The sequence below is a fragment of the Phyllosticta capitalensis genome (assembly GCF_038381095.1).
Source record: "Phyllosticta capitalensis strain CBS 128856 chromosome Unknown BKA78scaffold_7, whole genome shotgun sequence".
In the NCBI taxonomy this organism is placed as follows: Eukaryota; Fungi; Ascomycota; class Dothideomycetes; order Botryosphaeriales; family Phyllostictaceae; genus Phyllosticta; species Phyllosticta capitalensis.
Genome location: NW_027117445.1, coordinates 1,495,283 through 1,509,210, shown reverse-complemented (window position 1 = coordinate 1,509,210; position 13,928 = coordinate 1,495,283). Strand labels below are relative to the sequence as shown.

The window sequence follows — 13,928 nt, the reverse complement described above, 5'->3', positions numbered from 1 at the left end:
CCTATCTGCAGTCGATCGGGTCCACTCACAATCGCCCCAATGCCCTGCCAGAACGGCGTGACAAATATCCTGCAGCTGATGTCGGCAAAGCCGAGGACGTAAACGCCAAGCGACCCAGCCTTGTCAACCTGCATTTATACGACGCAAATGCATTTCGAGGCTTGCAGACCTGAACAACGCGTTCTTGCCCCCGGTAAGCTGGAGGAAGGTGAGATGATGCGACGCAAACCCTGGAGCGAAGCGTAGGACCATCGCTGCCGCGTGCCATTGGGCCTTCTAGAAGTGGACGGGAAATTAGGTGCTGCAGAAGGGGGGCTTTTGGTGAGGGGCTTGAGAGGGGAGGGGGGAAATGGCACGCGATTAACCCAGGAATCAATCAAAGTTTGGATTTAGGCAGCAGAGGGAAGTCTGCACGTGAATGGTGAGCATTAGGGAGGCCCTCCTACGCAGCGACGACGACAATGAAACAAACGACAACAACGACCACGATGAAACGCGACGATATGGTCCAGTTCCTCGTCTTCGCCTCCTCCTCCGGCTTGGTGAGTCTTGCGCAACCTTGCCGGGGGGTTTTTAGATGGATTCTTGCACTAATCCATCGACGGTCCACATTTCATTGAGTCGCCACAGTCGACACCTATATGACTGAGATCAAGACAAAGAATCTCTAGCGTAAGGGCTAGAATCCACCTGACGCAAACAACGTGAGACATTCGGCAGAGCGTAAATAAGTGGATACGTCCACTTCTTTCAATATTTTATCTAAATAGCCCCTCGGACTGGTCTCTTGTGTGTTTTTCCTGATTATTGACAAGGCCGGCAGGGACGGTCGGAAACGCGAGATCAACACGTTGTCGGATGTCCCTCGCAATTGCCCTGAGGCGAGCAGAAACACGATTCCAATTGGATTCTTCCGCCGAGAACTTGCAGACCCCGCGATGATCTGCTTCAAGACCACTGATACGCTCATGCTTTTGACCCATTCGGGCAGATCCTTCGGGCACGACCTTTTCTTATGTTAATGACGGACCCAAAAGATCGAAATAACACAACAGTGGGCCTACCAGAATTCCGTTGGTTGGTTTTGTCTCAAAGTAGGTTGTGATCTGGAATCTTTCTGCCAGCTCCGAAAAGGTCGTTGTTAGTTCATTAAGCGGGTTTGACCATCTTTTCAGCTCTTCAACAACCGCGCTATTGCGAACTCGAAACGCTTTCCCCAACCCATTGAGGATTGAAGCCCATTTCGCCAAGTCTGATCCTTGATGAGGGGTCCCAAAGAAAATGATGGCATTCGTTGAGTCAAGGATGTCACCAAAGACACTGTAGCGTTCGTGAGCGTGGCGAAGGGCCTATTTATCGGTTAGATTGACTGACACCAAGGTTTAGAAGTCAAAATTGACTGACACTTTTGATAACAATCCCCCCAAGCGAGTGGCCTAAAAAGACAATCGGCCTTTCCCGTTCCTAGAAGACCATCAGAGGGGTTTCAGTCCTTGAGCATCGCTGACTTCTTACCTTTGGAGAAGATCGATTATCAACCAATTCATTCAGAAGATCTTCCGCAAACGTGAAAGTCCTACCCCTGGTCTGCTCGGCAAAGGGATGCAAGAACACTGAAGCTTTGTATCCAAAAGTCATAATCCGCGTATTTTCGAAACCTGATACTGATGGCAGTAGATCGCGGATCCAGAGGCAGTCATTCTTTGTGAATGTTGAAAAGGAATCTCCGCCAAGCCCGTGAACTGCAACAATACTTCTCCTGTCAATTCTATATCCAAATTTCGAAGGGACAGTAAAAACACGCACTCAATTGTCGCGTCATCAGTGTCTACGCTTGAGTCGGGGTAGACTTGATGGAGTCCCAAAGTGCTAGTCTTCAAAATTTTAGCTAATTCGATCAAAGTGATGCGCAAACTTACAGGGGGCTCAAGTAAGCTTTCTTCTGGCGTTGCATTCTGATCCGACATTGCTGTGGTCGGTGACTTGTTCTACCTTGCGGTGAGTAAAGTGACCAAGATCAAGCTTGGAGAGCAGACCATGAAGTGCTGGAATCCTTTTCAGCGCTTTCTTCCTCACATGAAAAGTGCACATGCACTGTGCATACTCAGCTGACTGCATGGACTCTAGACGAGGCCCAGGATACTGTCAACTTATGCGTCTCAGCCACCATGTGGATCACTGCGAAATCAGTGATCTTAGATGACGTGGATCAGATGTTTGGTAAGCAGCCTGCATAATCGAGATATTTATTGAGTGCTTGGCATTTCCCGTGAGATTTCCTTAGGCCCCTCTTTCCCTCCAACATCACACGTTAATCATTCTTTCCTCGATTGTCTACGAAAAAGAAGATCCTGAAGGTTCCACGAAGATATGGAAACAGACAATCCAGAAGACTACCTTGGGCTCCAAGTTCTCTGGTCTAAGCCCGGACAAGACATTACGAAAATTGAGCATGAGTAAGTTATCCCAGTGTGCCCTTAAGTCCATCACTCTGGGTTACATTCTGATTTTCCATTAGCATTGTGCTTGTCCATGGCCTTTGGAGCGGTCCTATTTCGGACTGGCAAGAAGAGAACACGCCCTTCTGGCCCATCGACTTTCTCGGTCGCGATCTTGACAATACGAGGATTCTGTCGTTTGGATACCCGACAAGTAAATCAACTTTCATACATGACGATGTCTGCGAGGAAGGGAGGGTTTTCAATCATGGTGAGGCGTTGTGCAACGATTTGATTGATGAAGAAACTCGGCAAAAAGTGCGTCAAGGCTGAGTCAACTCCCCGATTAGAGCCTGAAAGCTCAAACTTCTCCTTCTAGGTCGAACCACCTATTACATTCATTGGTCATGGAGCGGGAGGCATTGTGATTAAGAGTGTATGTCCTCTCTGTGCTGTTGGACTATCAGTGATGCCAATTGACTCTCCCATTGCTAGGCCCTTTGTTACTCTTACGCAAGAGAGAGTCAATTTGCTGCTGTTTTGCAGAAAACAAAGCACGTCATCTTTCTAGATACCCCCCATGTTGGGATCAATCCTGATGCCTGGCGATCCATCTCGAAAGGCACATTTAGTGAGAACAGCACCGGTCAGTGGACGCTGTGGTCGAATGTTCTCAGCGATATTCAGAAATCATTTGGGGAGATTGCCCCAAGTTTCAACATCTCGTCAGCATGTGCGAGTTTAAGCGATAGACCTCAAGATAATGTATTGATTATAGAAATTAAAGCAGAGTCTTGTAGATTACTTACTTTGCTTAGGTCACTCCTGGAGATTCAGGCCTCACATACCAGCGTCACGAACGCACACTTACACTGCATGGGGTCAAGCACTTTACAATATCAAAGTTCTCATCGCACCAAGACAGTAACTACAAAACGTTACTCGATCGTGTCAAAGTCGGTAGAACTTGTCGTACAAAAGACCCTCAGAAGATCAAGGAAATCCGCAATTGGATTGATCCTGGAGCTACGTGTCACGGAGATGATGACTTCAACAAGATTACCTACGAAAAAGCACTGAGCCAGCGTCATCCGGAAACCTGTCAATGGCTCCTGAAGCACAAAAGTTTCAGAAACTGGCGTTCCCTAAGTCAAGGGTCTGGTTCAAATCGCTTCGTTTGGCTCACAGGTGGCGGGGGTGAGGGGAAGACAGTGTTATGCTCTTCGGCAATCGAGCACATTCACCACTTTGACAAGAGGGCCGCAACCCCGTTCCTCATGATAACCTACGGCAAAGATCGTACAAAGCACAACATGGCGGCCATATTAGCGGCGCAACTTCTGGAGCATCTGGTAAATGATGGCATCGATACGGAAGTGCTTTCACTACTCCGGCGGAGTTCGACAATGGTCGAAAACCTTCACGAAATGATCCGACTGCTCGCCAAACAATGCACGACGGTGTACTTCTTTCTTGACGGGCTTAACGAAGTCAAAACGGCCGAAGAAGATCCATCAGAGATGAGAAGAGTGTATCTGGAGTTTCTGTCTGAGGGCCTACATTCAACAGTCTACTTCTTGACGAGTTTGACACAAGACAAGTCAATGGACGTACGGTTGTGGTGCAGCAGCCAAAGATCGCAACCTATCGTGGAGTGGCTAGAGAGACTCGGCCCTACTCAGATCTCGATGAACAAGTCATCTGTTGGCCTTGATGTGCAGAGCTATCTCAAGTCTGTGCAGGAGGGAATTCTTGATCGACTGTCCGAACCACACCGAACTGTTGCGAAAAAGAGTCTTTCAGCGCAGGCAGGAACCAATTTCCGATGGGTATTCATGATGCAAGCAAGTCTGGATAAAATTACGATTCCAGACTTGCTTTTGGAAAAGATTTTACAGGGCTTACCAGAGAGACTCGAAACATTCTATGCCGAAAGACTACAGGAGCTCCGAGCTTTGGATCGACAAGGTTCAAAAGACAGCAACCCAAACCTGTCAATCAACATTCTCTCACTCCTGGCATATTCCAAGCGCCCTTTAAGTGTGACAGAGGTTCAGGAGGCACTTTCAATTATAGAGATGCCCTGGGACTGCGGGAGCCTGACAAAGGGCAGAATGATCGAACGAGAGGCCATCATCCACCGCTGCGAATTATTTGTTGATTTCATACCATTTCCCAGCAGCCCAAGCGACGGTTATCTGAAGCTATCGCATGGGTCAGTCTTCAAATTTCTTCATGGATCCCCGGAAGGCGGACAAAGACAAGATAAAGGCCAAAGTGATGCCTTGGACTCGTCCTCTCGAAACGATCCTGTCGTCAAAGGATCAATCATTGCCAAGGCATGCCTCAAGTATCTTTCGCAAGATCGATACTCCGTACTTCTGAATAAGGTCTCCTCGACCGAATTCAAGACAAGTGCACCTCCTCGCCAACGTGTCTGTGACCACAAATTTCTGTGTTACGCAGCCAAACACTGGTTTCACCACCTCCAAGAAGTGGGACATAGCTTGAAGCGATGCGCAAACGTGGCAAAATTTCTTCTTTCACCACAATTCCTAGTGACCCTTCAAGTTCAGAGCCTTTTCTGTCCGGGACACTTCATTCATCCCTTTCATCAATACAAGGGAGGACGATCGACGGGTAACAAAATCCAAGTGAAGCGTCACCTGCCTAGTTGGTTCGAAAATTGTGTTGAGCGGGGTAATATGGTGAGCGATTTTGACAAGTTCCTCGCTGAATGGAAGAACTTTCTGCATTTGGGAGAGACCGAGTGCCTGAATGGTGAGATTGAGAGGTGTTTTTGGGGTGCTTTGGGACCAAGCAGCTTCATGTATAAGACAGGGTCGATGATTGAGCGCAACAAGAGCGTTCTCCTGGATGCAGCCCCACAAATAATGGGAAGCGCAAGGAAGAATGTCAGTGAAGGGCCCTGGTTATATGAGACCATCAGTCAAGACGGGACAAGAGTCTCTACCTGGCAAGTTTGCACACGGTAAGCATCTTTCCCAGGGACTGAAGATGAAACATCTTCCGGAATGAAAGCGCTAACAGAAGAGATCCATATTCAGGTCCGACTCATCGCATCCAACTCTTCAACTGACCCGATACAAGTGGTGCCTTGATAGCCACAACCCGCCTACCCCATACGGCGAACCGGAAACTACGTTGGTTGACCCAAGTCTTGTCGGATGGTATCTTTACGATCCTTTAAACACACAGACCTTTCCCATCATCGCTGAATCTGGCGACTCGTTATCTCGCGCGGTTCCCATCGCCGACAGTCACCACGGATTGAGTGTTCGCATTGGTGGAGCCCATTATCGAAGATCGATGGGACGTTGGGTACAGGCAGGTGGCACTCAAAAAATTGAGCCTGAGAAACCCTTCAAAAGTCGGTCTCAGCTGTACTGGGAGGACATTAGGGTTTATGGAGCGTATGAAGTACGCTCTCGTCGGGTTGCGGTTGAGACTCAAGTCCACCTTCATGAAACTATTGAAAGCTTGAAGCAGGAAAAACACGCTCATTCTTTGGGAGAAAACAAAGCAGATGTGTACAAAACGTACGACGGGAGCTCAGAGAGTTTGAACGATGATGTCGATCCAGAGGGCGACTTCACCTCCGCTGAGGAATATTGGACCTATGGATCTTCATCGGAGGGTCTACCGGAAGAGTATGAAGATGTTGAATCGAGCGAGGCCGATGAGGGAATTTCAGACTATTCTTCTGCTTCAGGAATGCCGGGTTTCCAACCATACCTGGGACCGGGATCAACCGCTTTTTCTGAAAAAGACTCTCCCCAAAGATCAAGATCTTCCTTGGACAATTCAGATGACAACCGCGTGTCTCTTGAGTCCGACGCAGATGATGAAGGCGGGTCGGATTTTGAGTACAACCCAGAAAGTGACGAAGAGGCCGATGCTTACAGGATCGCCCGAGGGAACGAGATGATGGAGGTCCAGTGTGATCTTTGCATGAACACATTAAGGCCGAACGCGACGATTTTTTATCGATGCTCTCTGTGCTCGAGACGCAATTTCTTCGACGTTTGTCTCGCATGTTTTCGCAAAGGGCTTTGGTGCATGAATAAGCGCCACCAACTCCACAAAACAACAAATCAAGACGGACAGCTAAGAATTTTGGGTTCCATACGGCGGGATAACACAAGAATGGGGATCATGATCATCGTGCAGCGAAGTAATCATGGCGACAGAGATGAGCTAGGGAAAGGCGGGAACGGTGATGAAGACTCGGAAGAGATTGTCTTCCGGTACACATCCAGCGCAACAGACCCCAGATCTCTTCTTCATACCTCAGCCCCGGTGATGCATCCAACGATGCCACTTTTGGTCTATGCCCTCAGCGGAACCAAGCTTTTGTTCGCCAACGTGGAGAAAAATACGTACCTGGTCCATCGATTACCTTTTGACAGAGCCGAGAAGCATCGCGACGAAAAATGCTCAGCCGTCAGTATGCAGCTGAGATTCTCAGTCTGTGGTCGTTATCTCTTTGTCGCGAGGGTAACTGCCATACCCTGCACCAAACTTGTGCGCCGCACTAGACCCCCGATGTACTCGTCTGTATTTCCTTCACAAATGATGTTCAAAGTCAGAACAACGAAGAATAGGGTCTTCATTCAGGTACTGGCCGTCCGACTGTCCCGCCGAAACCCATGCTCCAGCATGCCGAAGACTTTGCCTGGCCGCAATGGAATTTCCCTTGGCAAGTGGCCGTCTACCTGCACTCAGCGTCTCCCGTTCACGTTTACCTGGACGGACAGCGACGTTTACATTTCCTTTGCTGATGCGGAACTGATGTTGAGAGTGATTAGAATACCGTTGCAGGCAAACAATGACCAGACAGATCAGGACGAAAGACCCGCAAGCTGTCGTAGTCATTCTTCGAACCAGGTTCCAAATGAGCTTTCATCCTTGGAGGCCGAGGAGATTCGTCTTCAAAGTGAAAACAGCCGAGAAAGCAAAGAGTCGGTGAAAACCCTAGCCAACCTCTTTCCTCTTCCGCAGTCCGCCTGTGGCCGAGCCATCCATTTTTTCCCTCCTCCTCGAAAAGATCCTCAGTCCTGCGCCAAGTTGATCCTTGGAGCTGTGAATGCTACAGGTGAGCAGTCTCAGGCGCCTGTAGTAGTTTACATCCGACCCGAGAACATTGGTGAATGGGTTGACGCCAAAGATGCTTCGCACCACATTGACCGGAGAAGAAGAATCGATCAGATGATTGAGGAATTTGAGACAGATTTGAACGGGTCCTCTGGTACAGCGGCAGGACGGTAGCCATGGCTGGCAGCTTTGAAAGAGCGAGGGGAGGCCACTCATGGTTGAATTTGGGGAAGAACGGAAAAACCCTCGAACCGCGTTGCAGGATTTATCTTCGAAAGTCTGGAATAAATGACCTCATTTTCAATCATGTGCATTCCAACGTGGAATCTAGACACGTTCAATTTGATATCTTGGTTGGCTAGGGCTTGTTGAAAGTGTTGGAAGAATAGCGCCTTACCCTTTCACGTTAGGGATCCCGACGACATCCCTTTGGTTCCAAGGAAAGATCGTCACTGCCACGACTGTCCATAGGTCAGAGCTGAATATTAATGGAAGCCAAGGGATGGACAAACGCTGTACATCTGGACGCACTCACACAACTCACTCCATACCATCCTCACGATGTCGACCACTTCAGGCTTTCCTGAGAACCCAGTCCATCCTTCTGTGCATCCTGCAGGCCCACAGCCGAAAGGCGAGCGACATATTCAAAAAATTGTCGGCGCCATTGTCGTGAGCGGCATCAGCCTCGGAGTCTTCATCGGCATTTTCATTTGGATCTTTGTGCGTCGCAGGAGGTTCTACAGAGCCCGAGCAAACTCAGCTGCGGCCGCTCAAGCAGCACCAACCGAAGTCAAGATACTGCCAGTCGGTCTCTCAGAGAACTTCTCTTTCAAGCCCAAGGATAGGACTCCCAAGGGTAAGATTGATCCCCGAAGGTTGCGAGACTTTTAGCTGATTGCTGCAAGTTTCCGTCATTCCACCCACTCCCGACACGTCGGAAGGAGGGCAAAAGTACTTCAATCTGCCGAACGTTTCTGAGGTGTTGAGCGGCCCCGCTCAGCCTGCCCTGGCACATTCCGATGAACCGCAAACCCCAAAGAGGCCAAGGCAATCATGGGCGAAGCGAGCAAGCTTTCGGCTTTCATATGCTTCGATGGGATCCAATCCTTCTCCTAGGACTTCGGTGATGCCCATGGAAACTGCGAAGAAAAATCTCATCAACAATATGGCAGAGACGGGGACATCTGATCCGAGGTAACGCGAGGTGGTGGTCTGGCGTTGTACGTGGTTCTGTTTTTCCAGCGTTGCACGGTGAGCTACCAGTCTAGGGTTAGCGGTTGAAAGTCGTCTGGTGTGAGATGTCTCAAAATGCACACGAAATCTGTACATTGTCTTTGAACGACTCAGCAACGTGCCGATGACCAGAGAGCCATGATCGAGTCCTCGTGTAGATGCTCTTTGCCCTCGTTTGGTGTGGCTCGGTCGACGTTGGTCTGTCGCTTCCCGGCTAATCTTGCAAGCGCGCGATAAGTCTTTCGAGATTGCTGGCGGTGAGCGTTTGCAGAGCACGCAAGAACGGTCGCATTGTGCAGTCTGTCGGCACAGACGTAGTACGACATGCCTATCGCTCGATGAGACCAGACTTACGCGTTGGGGACGGAGATGATATGCGTGACCCAGGGGCCCTGCGGCCAAACACCTGGATCTCCATCTCGCCTTACCCGATTGGGAAGGTACGACCATCTGCTCCGCTGGTGTCTGCGGGACCGTCGCCGCTTCCCGCCCGGCACCTGTCGTGTGAGGTCCACTCCCGCCGTCGTGCAATTTATTTGTCCGAGTTGTGTACGCCTAACGTGTCGCAACTGCCGCATTCAGGAAAACTCCAGTCTCTTGTGCTTATCGCGACATGGCAGCGTGCCACATCCACCGCGCACACGGGGTGCAATATAATGGGGGCTTCTGTAGTTGTGTCGCCGCAAGGCCCGTGTTGCGCGATGTCGTCCCTTCATTTCTCGATCTTGGTCGCTGGTCTGGCAGGTTTAGCTGTAGGATACTCTGATACAGCTTGGAAAAGACAGACTAACAGCACTGGCTCACCATGTGCGTCCGTCTCCTACCTCGCAGCATCTCAGACAGCATCTTCTCCGAGTGCGACGGCAACTGTACCCGCGAAGTTGGCGTACGAATGCATCAATAGTGTACCTTTGAACGTCAGCGCTGCTTTGGATCTCATTGAGACTGTGAAGCCATATTGGGAGTGGCAAAGCACGATTGCGTACCTCAAGAATCCTCCCGCAGAATACGTCGAGAAGATCCAAGACCCAGTCGACGTGTTTGGAGAGCTGGACATCATCGAAGCGAAAGTGAAGAATGGAAGCTTTGCGAGCGAATATGAGGTGAGAAAGGGCTGCAAGTTGCCTTGCTGAACAGAAGATTCTAACACCATGGTCAGTTTGGGTTCAGCATTTACCGGCTGCTCCAGTCCACTCACGACGGACATTTCGTGTACGTTCCAGACTCTGTCGGTGGCATCTTCAACTTCGGGCGCACGCTGCCTTTGGTATCGGTCTCCCTAGACGGAAAGAGTCTTCCTCAACCCTATGCCTATCCCGACATTCTTGAAACCTCTCTTGGAAATGCTTCATTCACTCCATCTCCGATTGTCAAGATTGACGGGGAGTCTTCGACCGCATGGCTCGAGAACTGGAGCCAGTATGGATCTCTCCAAGACCGCGACGCCTTGTACAATAACGTATTCTACGAGCTGGCAATCGTCGCTCTTGGAACTTCGAGTGCGGGAATGGGGACGTTCACAGGAGGTGGCCGCGGCAGGTGGATCTATCCAGGAGAAACCACAACTCTTCAGTTCGAGAATGGAACGAGCATTGTTTTGAAGAACTTTGCCAAAGTGTTGACGGATTTTACTGGAATCGACAGCGGCGAGGCCCTGTCCAAGAAGTTTGAGGTTCCAGCAGACCATTACTTTCAGAATGGGGCACTTACCACGGCAACCACCACAACGTCGGCAACTCCGACATCAACCTCGACTTCGACGAGCACAACAAGCACGCCAGCGCCCGGTTACCCGACTCCTGTTATAAGGCAACAGAACAATCTCATCGGCGGGTATTACCTGGATGGCGAAGATTATGCCGATATTGCAGTCCTCAGTGTCCCTTCATTTGTCGGCTCTTCAAACGCGGAGGAGAGTTTCCAAGCGACTGGACAAACATTTTTGGCCGAGGCAGTCGCAGCGGGCAAGACGAAGCTCATCATCGACCTGAGTGCCAACGGAGGCGGAACAATCTTGCAAGGCTATGATCTTTTCAAGCAACTCTTCCCTTCCATCGATGCATTTGCGGCGGCCGACCGAACGCGCGCATTCGAGGCAATCGACTTGGTCGGACAGTCCTTCTCCGCGATCTCAGGGAGTGTTCCTCGCACACTCGACTGGGGCAACAACGAAACGTTGGAAGCGCTTGAGGAAAACATCGTCTCGAGCAACTTCAACTACCGGACGGACGAGAGGCCCGACGGCAAGCCCTTCTCATCGTGGGCTGAAAAGTATGGACCGTACGAGTTCAACGGCGACGAGTTCTCGAGCCTCTTCCGCTGGAATCTGAGCGACGTGCTCACGCCCATCAACAGTGGTGGCATCCAGATCCAAGGGTATGGTGGCTACAGGACAAATTTGACGCAGCCTTTTGCGACAGAGAACATTGTCGTCCTGACCGATGGCTACTGTGCGTCGACTTGCACCATATTTTCCAGACTCATGACGGATCTCGCGGGGGTAAGGTACGTCGCCATGGGCGGAAGGTCCACATCGGGCATCACCCAAGCGATTGGGGGAGTCAAAGGAACCAAGTAAGCAGCGTCTATTCATGCAACGTCTTGGGTATCTACTGACAATGATTCTTAGCGACTTGGGCTGGGACTACGTACAGTACCTCGTTTCTCTAGTGTACGAAAACGCAAATGAGACGCAAAAGGCTTACTACAACACGACCTCTCTCGCGGACTACAACGACCAGATCCCGTTTCTTCGTGCCGCCAACGATACTGCGTACAACATCAACTTCCGTGATGGCATCAAGCTTGACGACTTTGAGGGGCAGACTCCGCTGCAATTCGTGTATGAGCCGGCGGACTGCCGCATATACTGGACGCCGGATATGACGGTCGACATCAGCTCGGCGTGGAAGGCGGTTGCAGATTCGGCATGGGGAGCCAGCGACTGGTGTGTGGCAGGCAGCCTAAAGACAAACTCGACGATTCGGACGCTAGCGACTGTTGCCGGCAGGTATAGCAGGCCTGCCGTGGTCCAGTCAGTTCCGATTAGGCAAAGGGCTAAACGGGAGGATTACCCACTTGGTCTGTACACGGATCTTAGAGGCCAGAACCTGAAGAAGAAGGGCTACATGGTGCCTTGATTAGGCATAGACTGGCAGCGTTGCAAATTGAGATAGCAAATGGACCGACCCGGTTCTCCTAACTCGAACCCAAATTTTGCACGGAATACGCAGACAGACTCCAGGTTCCCCGCGCTAAAATAGACGGAACAGCTCACACCACCCCTACATTGTCTTACTCAATTCTTACCCAATCTCCCTATTGCCCCTGTCCCCTAAAGCTAAAGGAACATTGCATCCGTCCACCTTGGATCCGATGACCAGCTGACTTTGAGTTCTCAAGAGAGCTGTCAAGCCGGTTTGGCGGTTTTCGGTTTTGCCCATCTCGACCCACGACTCTTTCAGTTCGACGATGAATCCCGACGCCACATCAAAGCCCTTGGCCTTGATCGTTTCGAGAAAGTTGATGACGCGTTTTCTTTCTTCTTCGTCTGTCATTTCCAGTCCGATCAGGTATGCCAGGGGCATGTACAGCACTGCTCCCAGGTCGATGTTGCTGATGATTCCCTCGGCGTGCGTGAGCGCGGCCAGTGCCTGCCCCTGAATCATGTCGTCTTGCAATACGGGCAGCTCGCATTGTAGATAGGACCAGGCCGGGTGGATGAACAATCTGCAGATGCCCATGAGGGCCCAGTGGTAGTAAGGAAGCATCATCGTAATGGCAGACTCGAGTTGCGCCGAAGTGGTGGACGTGAGAATGATCGAGATTATCTCGCGTTGTAGTCGACACGCCACACATATGATTTCGATTCCGGCGGCCACATGCGCAGACAGGTTCGTGCCGTTAAGTGCTTGATCTTTGTGGTCTTCAGAGACGGGCGAGTCCTGAGATACTGCAGCTTCGAAGTTGATTCGGTCGCTCGTCCACGTCCAACCCAACGCCCTTTGAATAGTCAGCAGCGTGTTGCAACATGCAGTCTGTCAACTCACCGGTATTGGAGCCTCGCCCACTGCTCCAAGATGTCGAGGAGTCGATCCAGGTCTTTGTCTGAAGCAAAGTCGATTTCGCCAGGATTCAGCTCGATACCGTTCGGGGGCTCAGGGCGCATGGTGTTGCAGCTTGTAGGAAGGACGACATCTTTGTAGGCCACTATCGCGCCGATGGTGTCGCTCGAGCGGTAATACTTGTAAAGCGACGACTCAAACGCGCCTTGTCCATGTGGGCTCTTGCCGCTATGTCGGATGTACTCTGAAATGTTCTGGACCATGCGCATCCAGGACTCGCCACTTTTGTCCACAAAGAGCTTGGGAGAGGTGAGCTACTGCGTAGAAAGCCGACGGCGGGCAGGTTTCAGGAGGCTTACCTCGGCAAACTCCAGGAGGAGAGCACACAGGAGGACGGTATTGTAGTTGGCAGGACGAGCGCCTCGCATTTCGTCTGCTATGAGTTGTCTCATCTCCTCCCAGGACTTTCGTAGCTGCCGAATCTCGTCGAGTGACAGGAAGATTTTCCCAGTCCGGCTGGCGTAGACACCGCCGACGACAGAAACAGTCTTGTTGACGAGCTCGTTTTGCTGAGAGAGACGGCCGATAGAATTGAAAGAGAAAATGGATATCATGGGAGAAGGAGAAAGCCCAATGGCCTGGAAAAATACAGTGTTGTAGCGCCATGAGGCCTGCACCAACGGCTTTTGAATGGCAGAGGTGTTGTTGGACCTCCTGGGCCCGCATTGAATGATTGTAATGGCATCTTGGGCCGTAGGACGAGAAACACATTCAACACCACGCGTTTTGCAAGATGCGCAAGGCCGTTGGCCGTCGCACTGCCCAAATCTTAGCAAACGATGGGCGGTGTGGAAGGGGACCTACCTTGACATGATCTTTGTGGCATCGTAGACAACGATGGCCGCCGCGGCGACCGTCACGAGATCCACAAGGCATGGGATCAGATTTAGCGAAGGAAATTCATTCCTCGAAGGACTTTCGTACGATTTTTGGCAGCGAGTGAAGAGGACGACATCGTTGCCTGGAGGTCGACTTAGGCTTCGGCAATTGGATCACGTGCGCTTCGATCCGATGA

General features: G+C 50.8%; 5 protein-coding genes across 5 annotated transcripts; 3 read left to right on the top strand and 2 right to left on the bottom strand.

The window, feature by feature from the left end:
* Positions 1-310: 310 nt before the first annotated feature.
* BKA78DRAFT_319145 (uncharacterized protein) lies at positions 311-2,291 on the bottom strand. The gene is made up of 6 exons (XM_066888837.1): positions 1,920-2,291; positions 1,807-1,874; positions 1,516-1,753; positions 1,405-1,464; positions 1,065-1,349; positions 311-1,007 (listed from the first exon to the last, which is right to left on the bottom strand). The coding sequence occupies exons 1-6, from the start codon at positions 1,965-1,967 to the stop codon at positions 759-761; spliced, it is 948 nt and encodes a 315-aa protein (XP_066742800.1). The 5' UTR covers positions 1,968-2,291; the 3' UTR covers positions 311-758.
* Positions 2,292-3,617: 1,326 nt separating this feature from the next.
* On the top strand, positions 3,618-7,579 carry BKA78DRAFT_167295 (uncharacterized protein). The gene is made up of 3 exons (XM_066883190.1): positions 3,618-5,430; positions 5,507-7,158; positions 7,268-7,579. The coding sequence occupies exons 1-3, from the start codon at positions 3,716-3,718 to the stop codon at positions 7,426-7,428; spliced, it is 3,528 nt and encodes a 1,175-aa protein (XP_066742799.1). The 5' UTR covers positions 3,618-3,715; the 3' UTR covers positions 7,429-7,579.
* Positions 7,580-7,942: 363 nt separating this feature from the next.
* BKA78DRAFT_167133 (uncharacterized protein) lies at positions 7,943-8,941 on the top strand. Its single transcript, XM_066883188.1, has 2 exons — positions 7,943-8,412; positions 8,462-8,941. Exons 1-2 carry the CDS (start codon positions 8,115-8,117, stop codon positions 8,752-8,754), a joined length of 591 nt encoding a protein of 196 aa, XP_066742798.1. The 5' UTR covers positions 7,943-8,114; the 3' UTR covers positions 8,755-8,941.
* Positions 8,942-9,490: 549 nt separating this feature from the next.
* On the top strand, positions 9,491-11,929 carry BKA78DRAFT_253348 (uncharacterized protein; the record flags this gene model as incomplete). The annotated part of the gene is made up of 4 exons (XM_066884811.1): positions 9,491-9,892; positions 9,979-10,454; positions 10,554-11,363; positions 11,419-11,929. 4 exons carry the CDS (start codon positions 9,491-9,493, stop codon positions 11,927-11,929), a joined length of 2,199 nt encoding a protein of 732 aa, XP_066742797.1.
* BKA78DRAFT_167468 (uncharacterized protein) lies at positions 11,917-13,924 on the bottom strand. The gene is made up of 4 exons (XM_066883192.1): positions 13,718-13,924; positions 13,213-13,671; positions 12,839-13,152; positions 11,917-12,791 (listed from the first exon to the last, which is right to left on the bottom strand). The coding sequence occupies exons 1-4, from the start codon at positions 13,787-13,789 to the stop codon at positions 12,095-12,097; spliced, it is 1,542 nt and encodes a 513-aa protein (XP_066742796.1). The 5' UTR covers positions 13,790-13,924; the 3' UTR covers positions 11,917-12,094.
* Between the last annotated feature and the right edge of the window lie 4 nt (positions 13,925-13,928).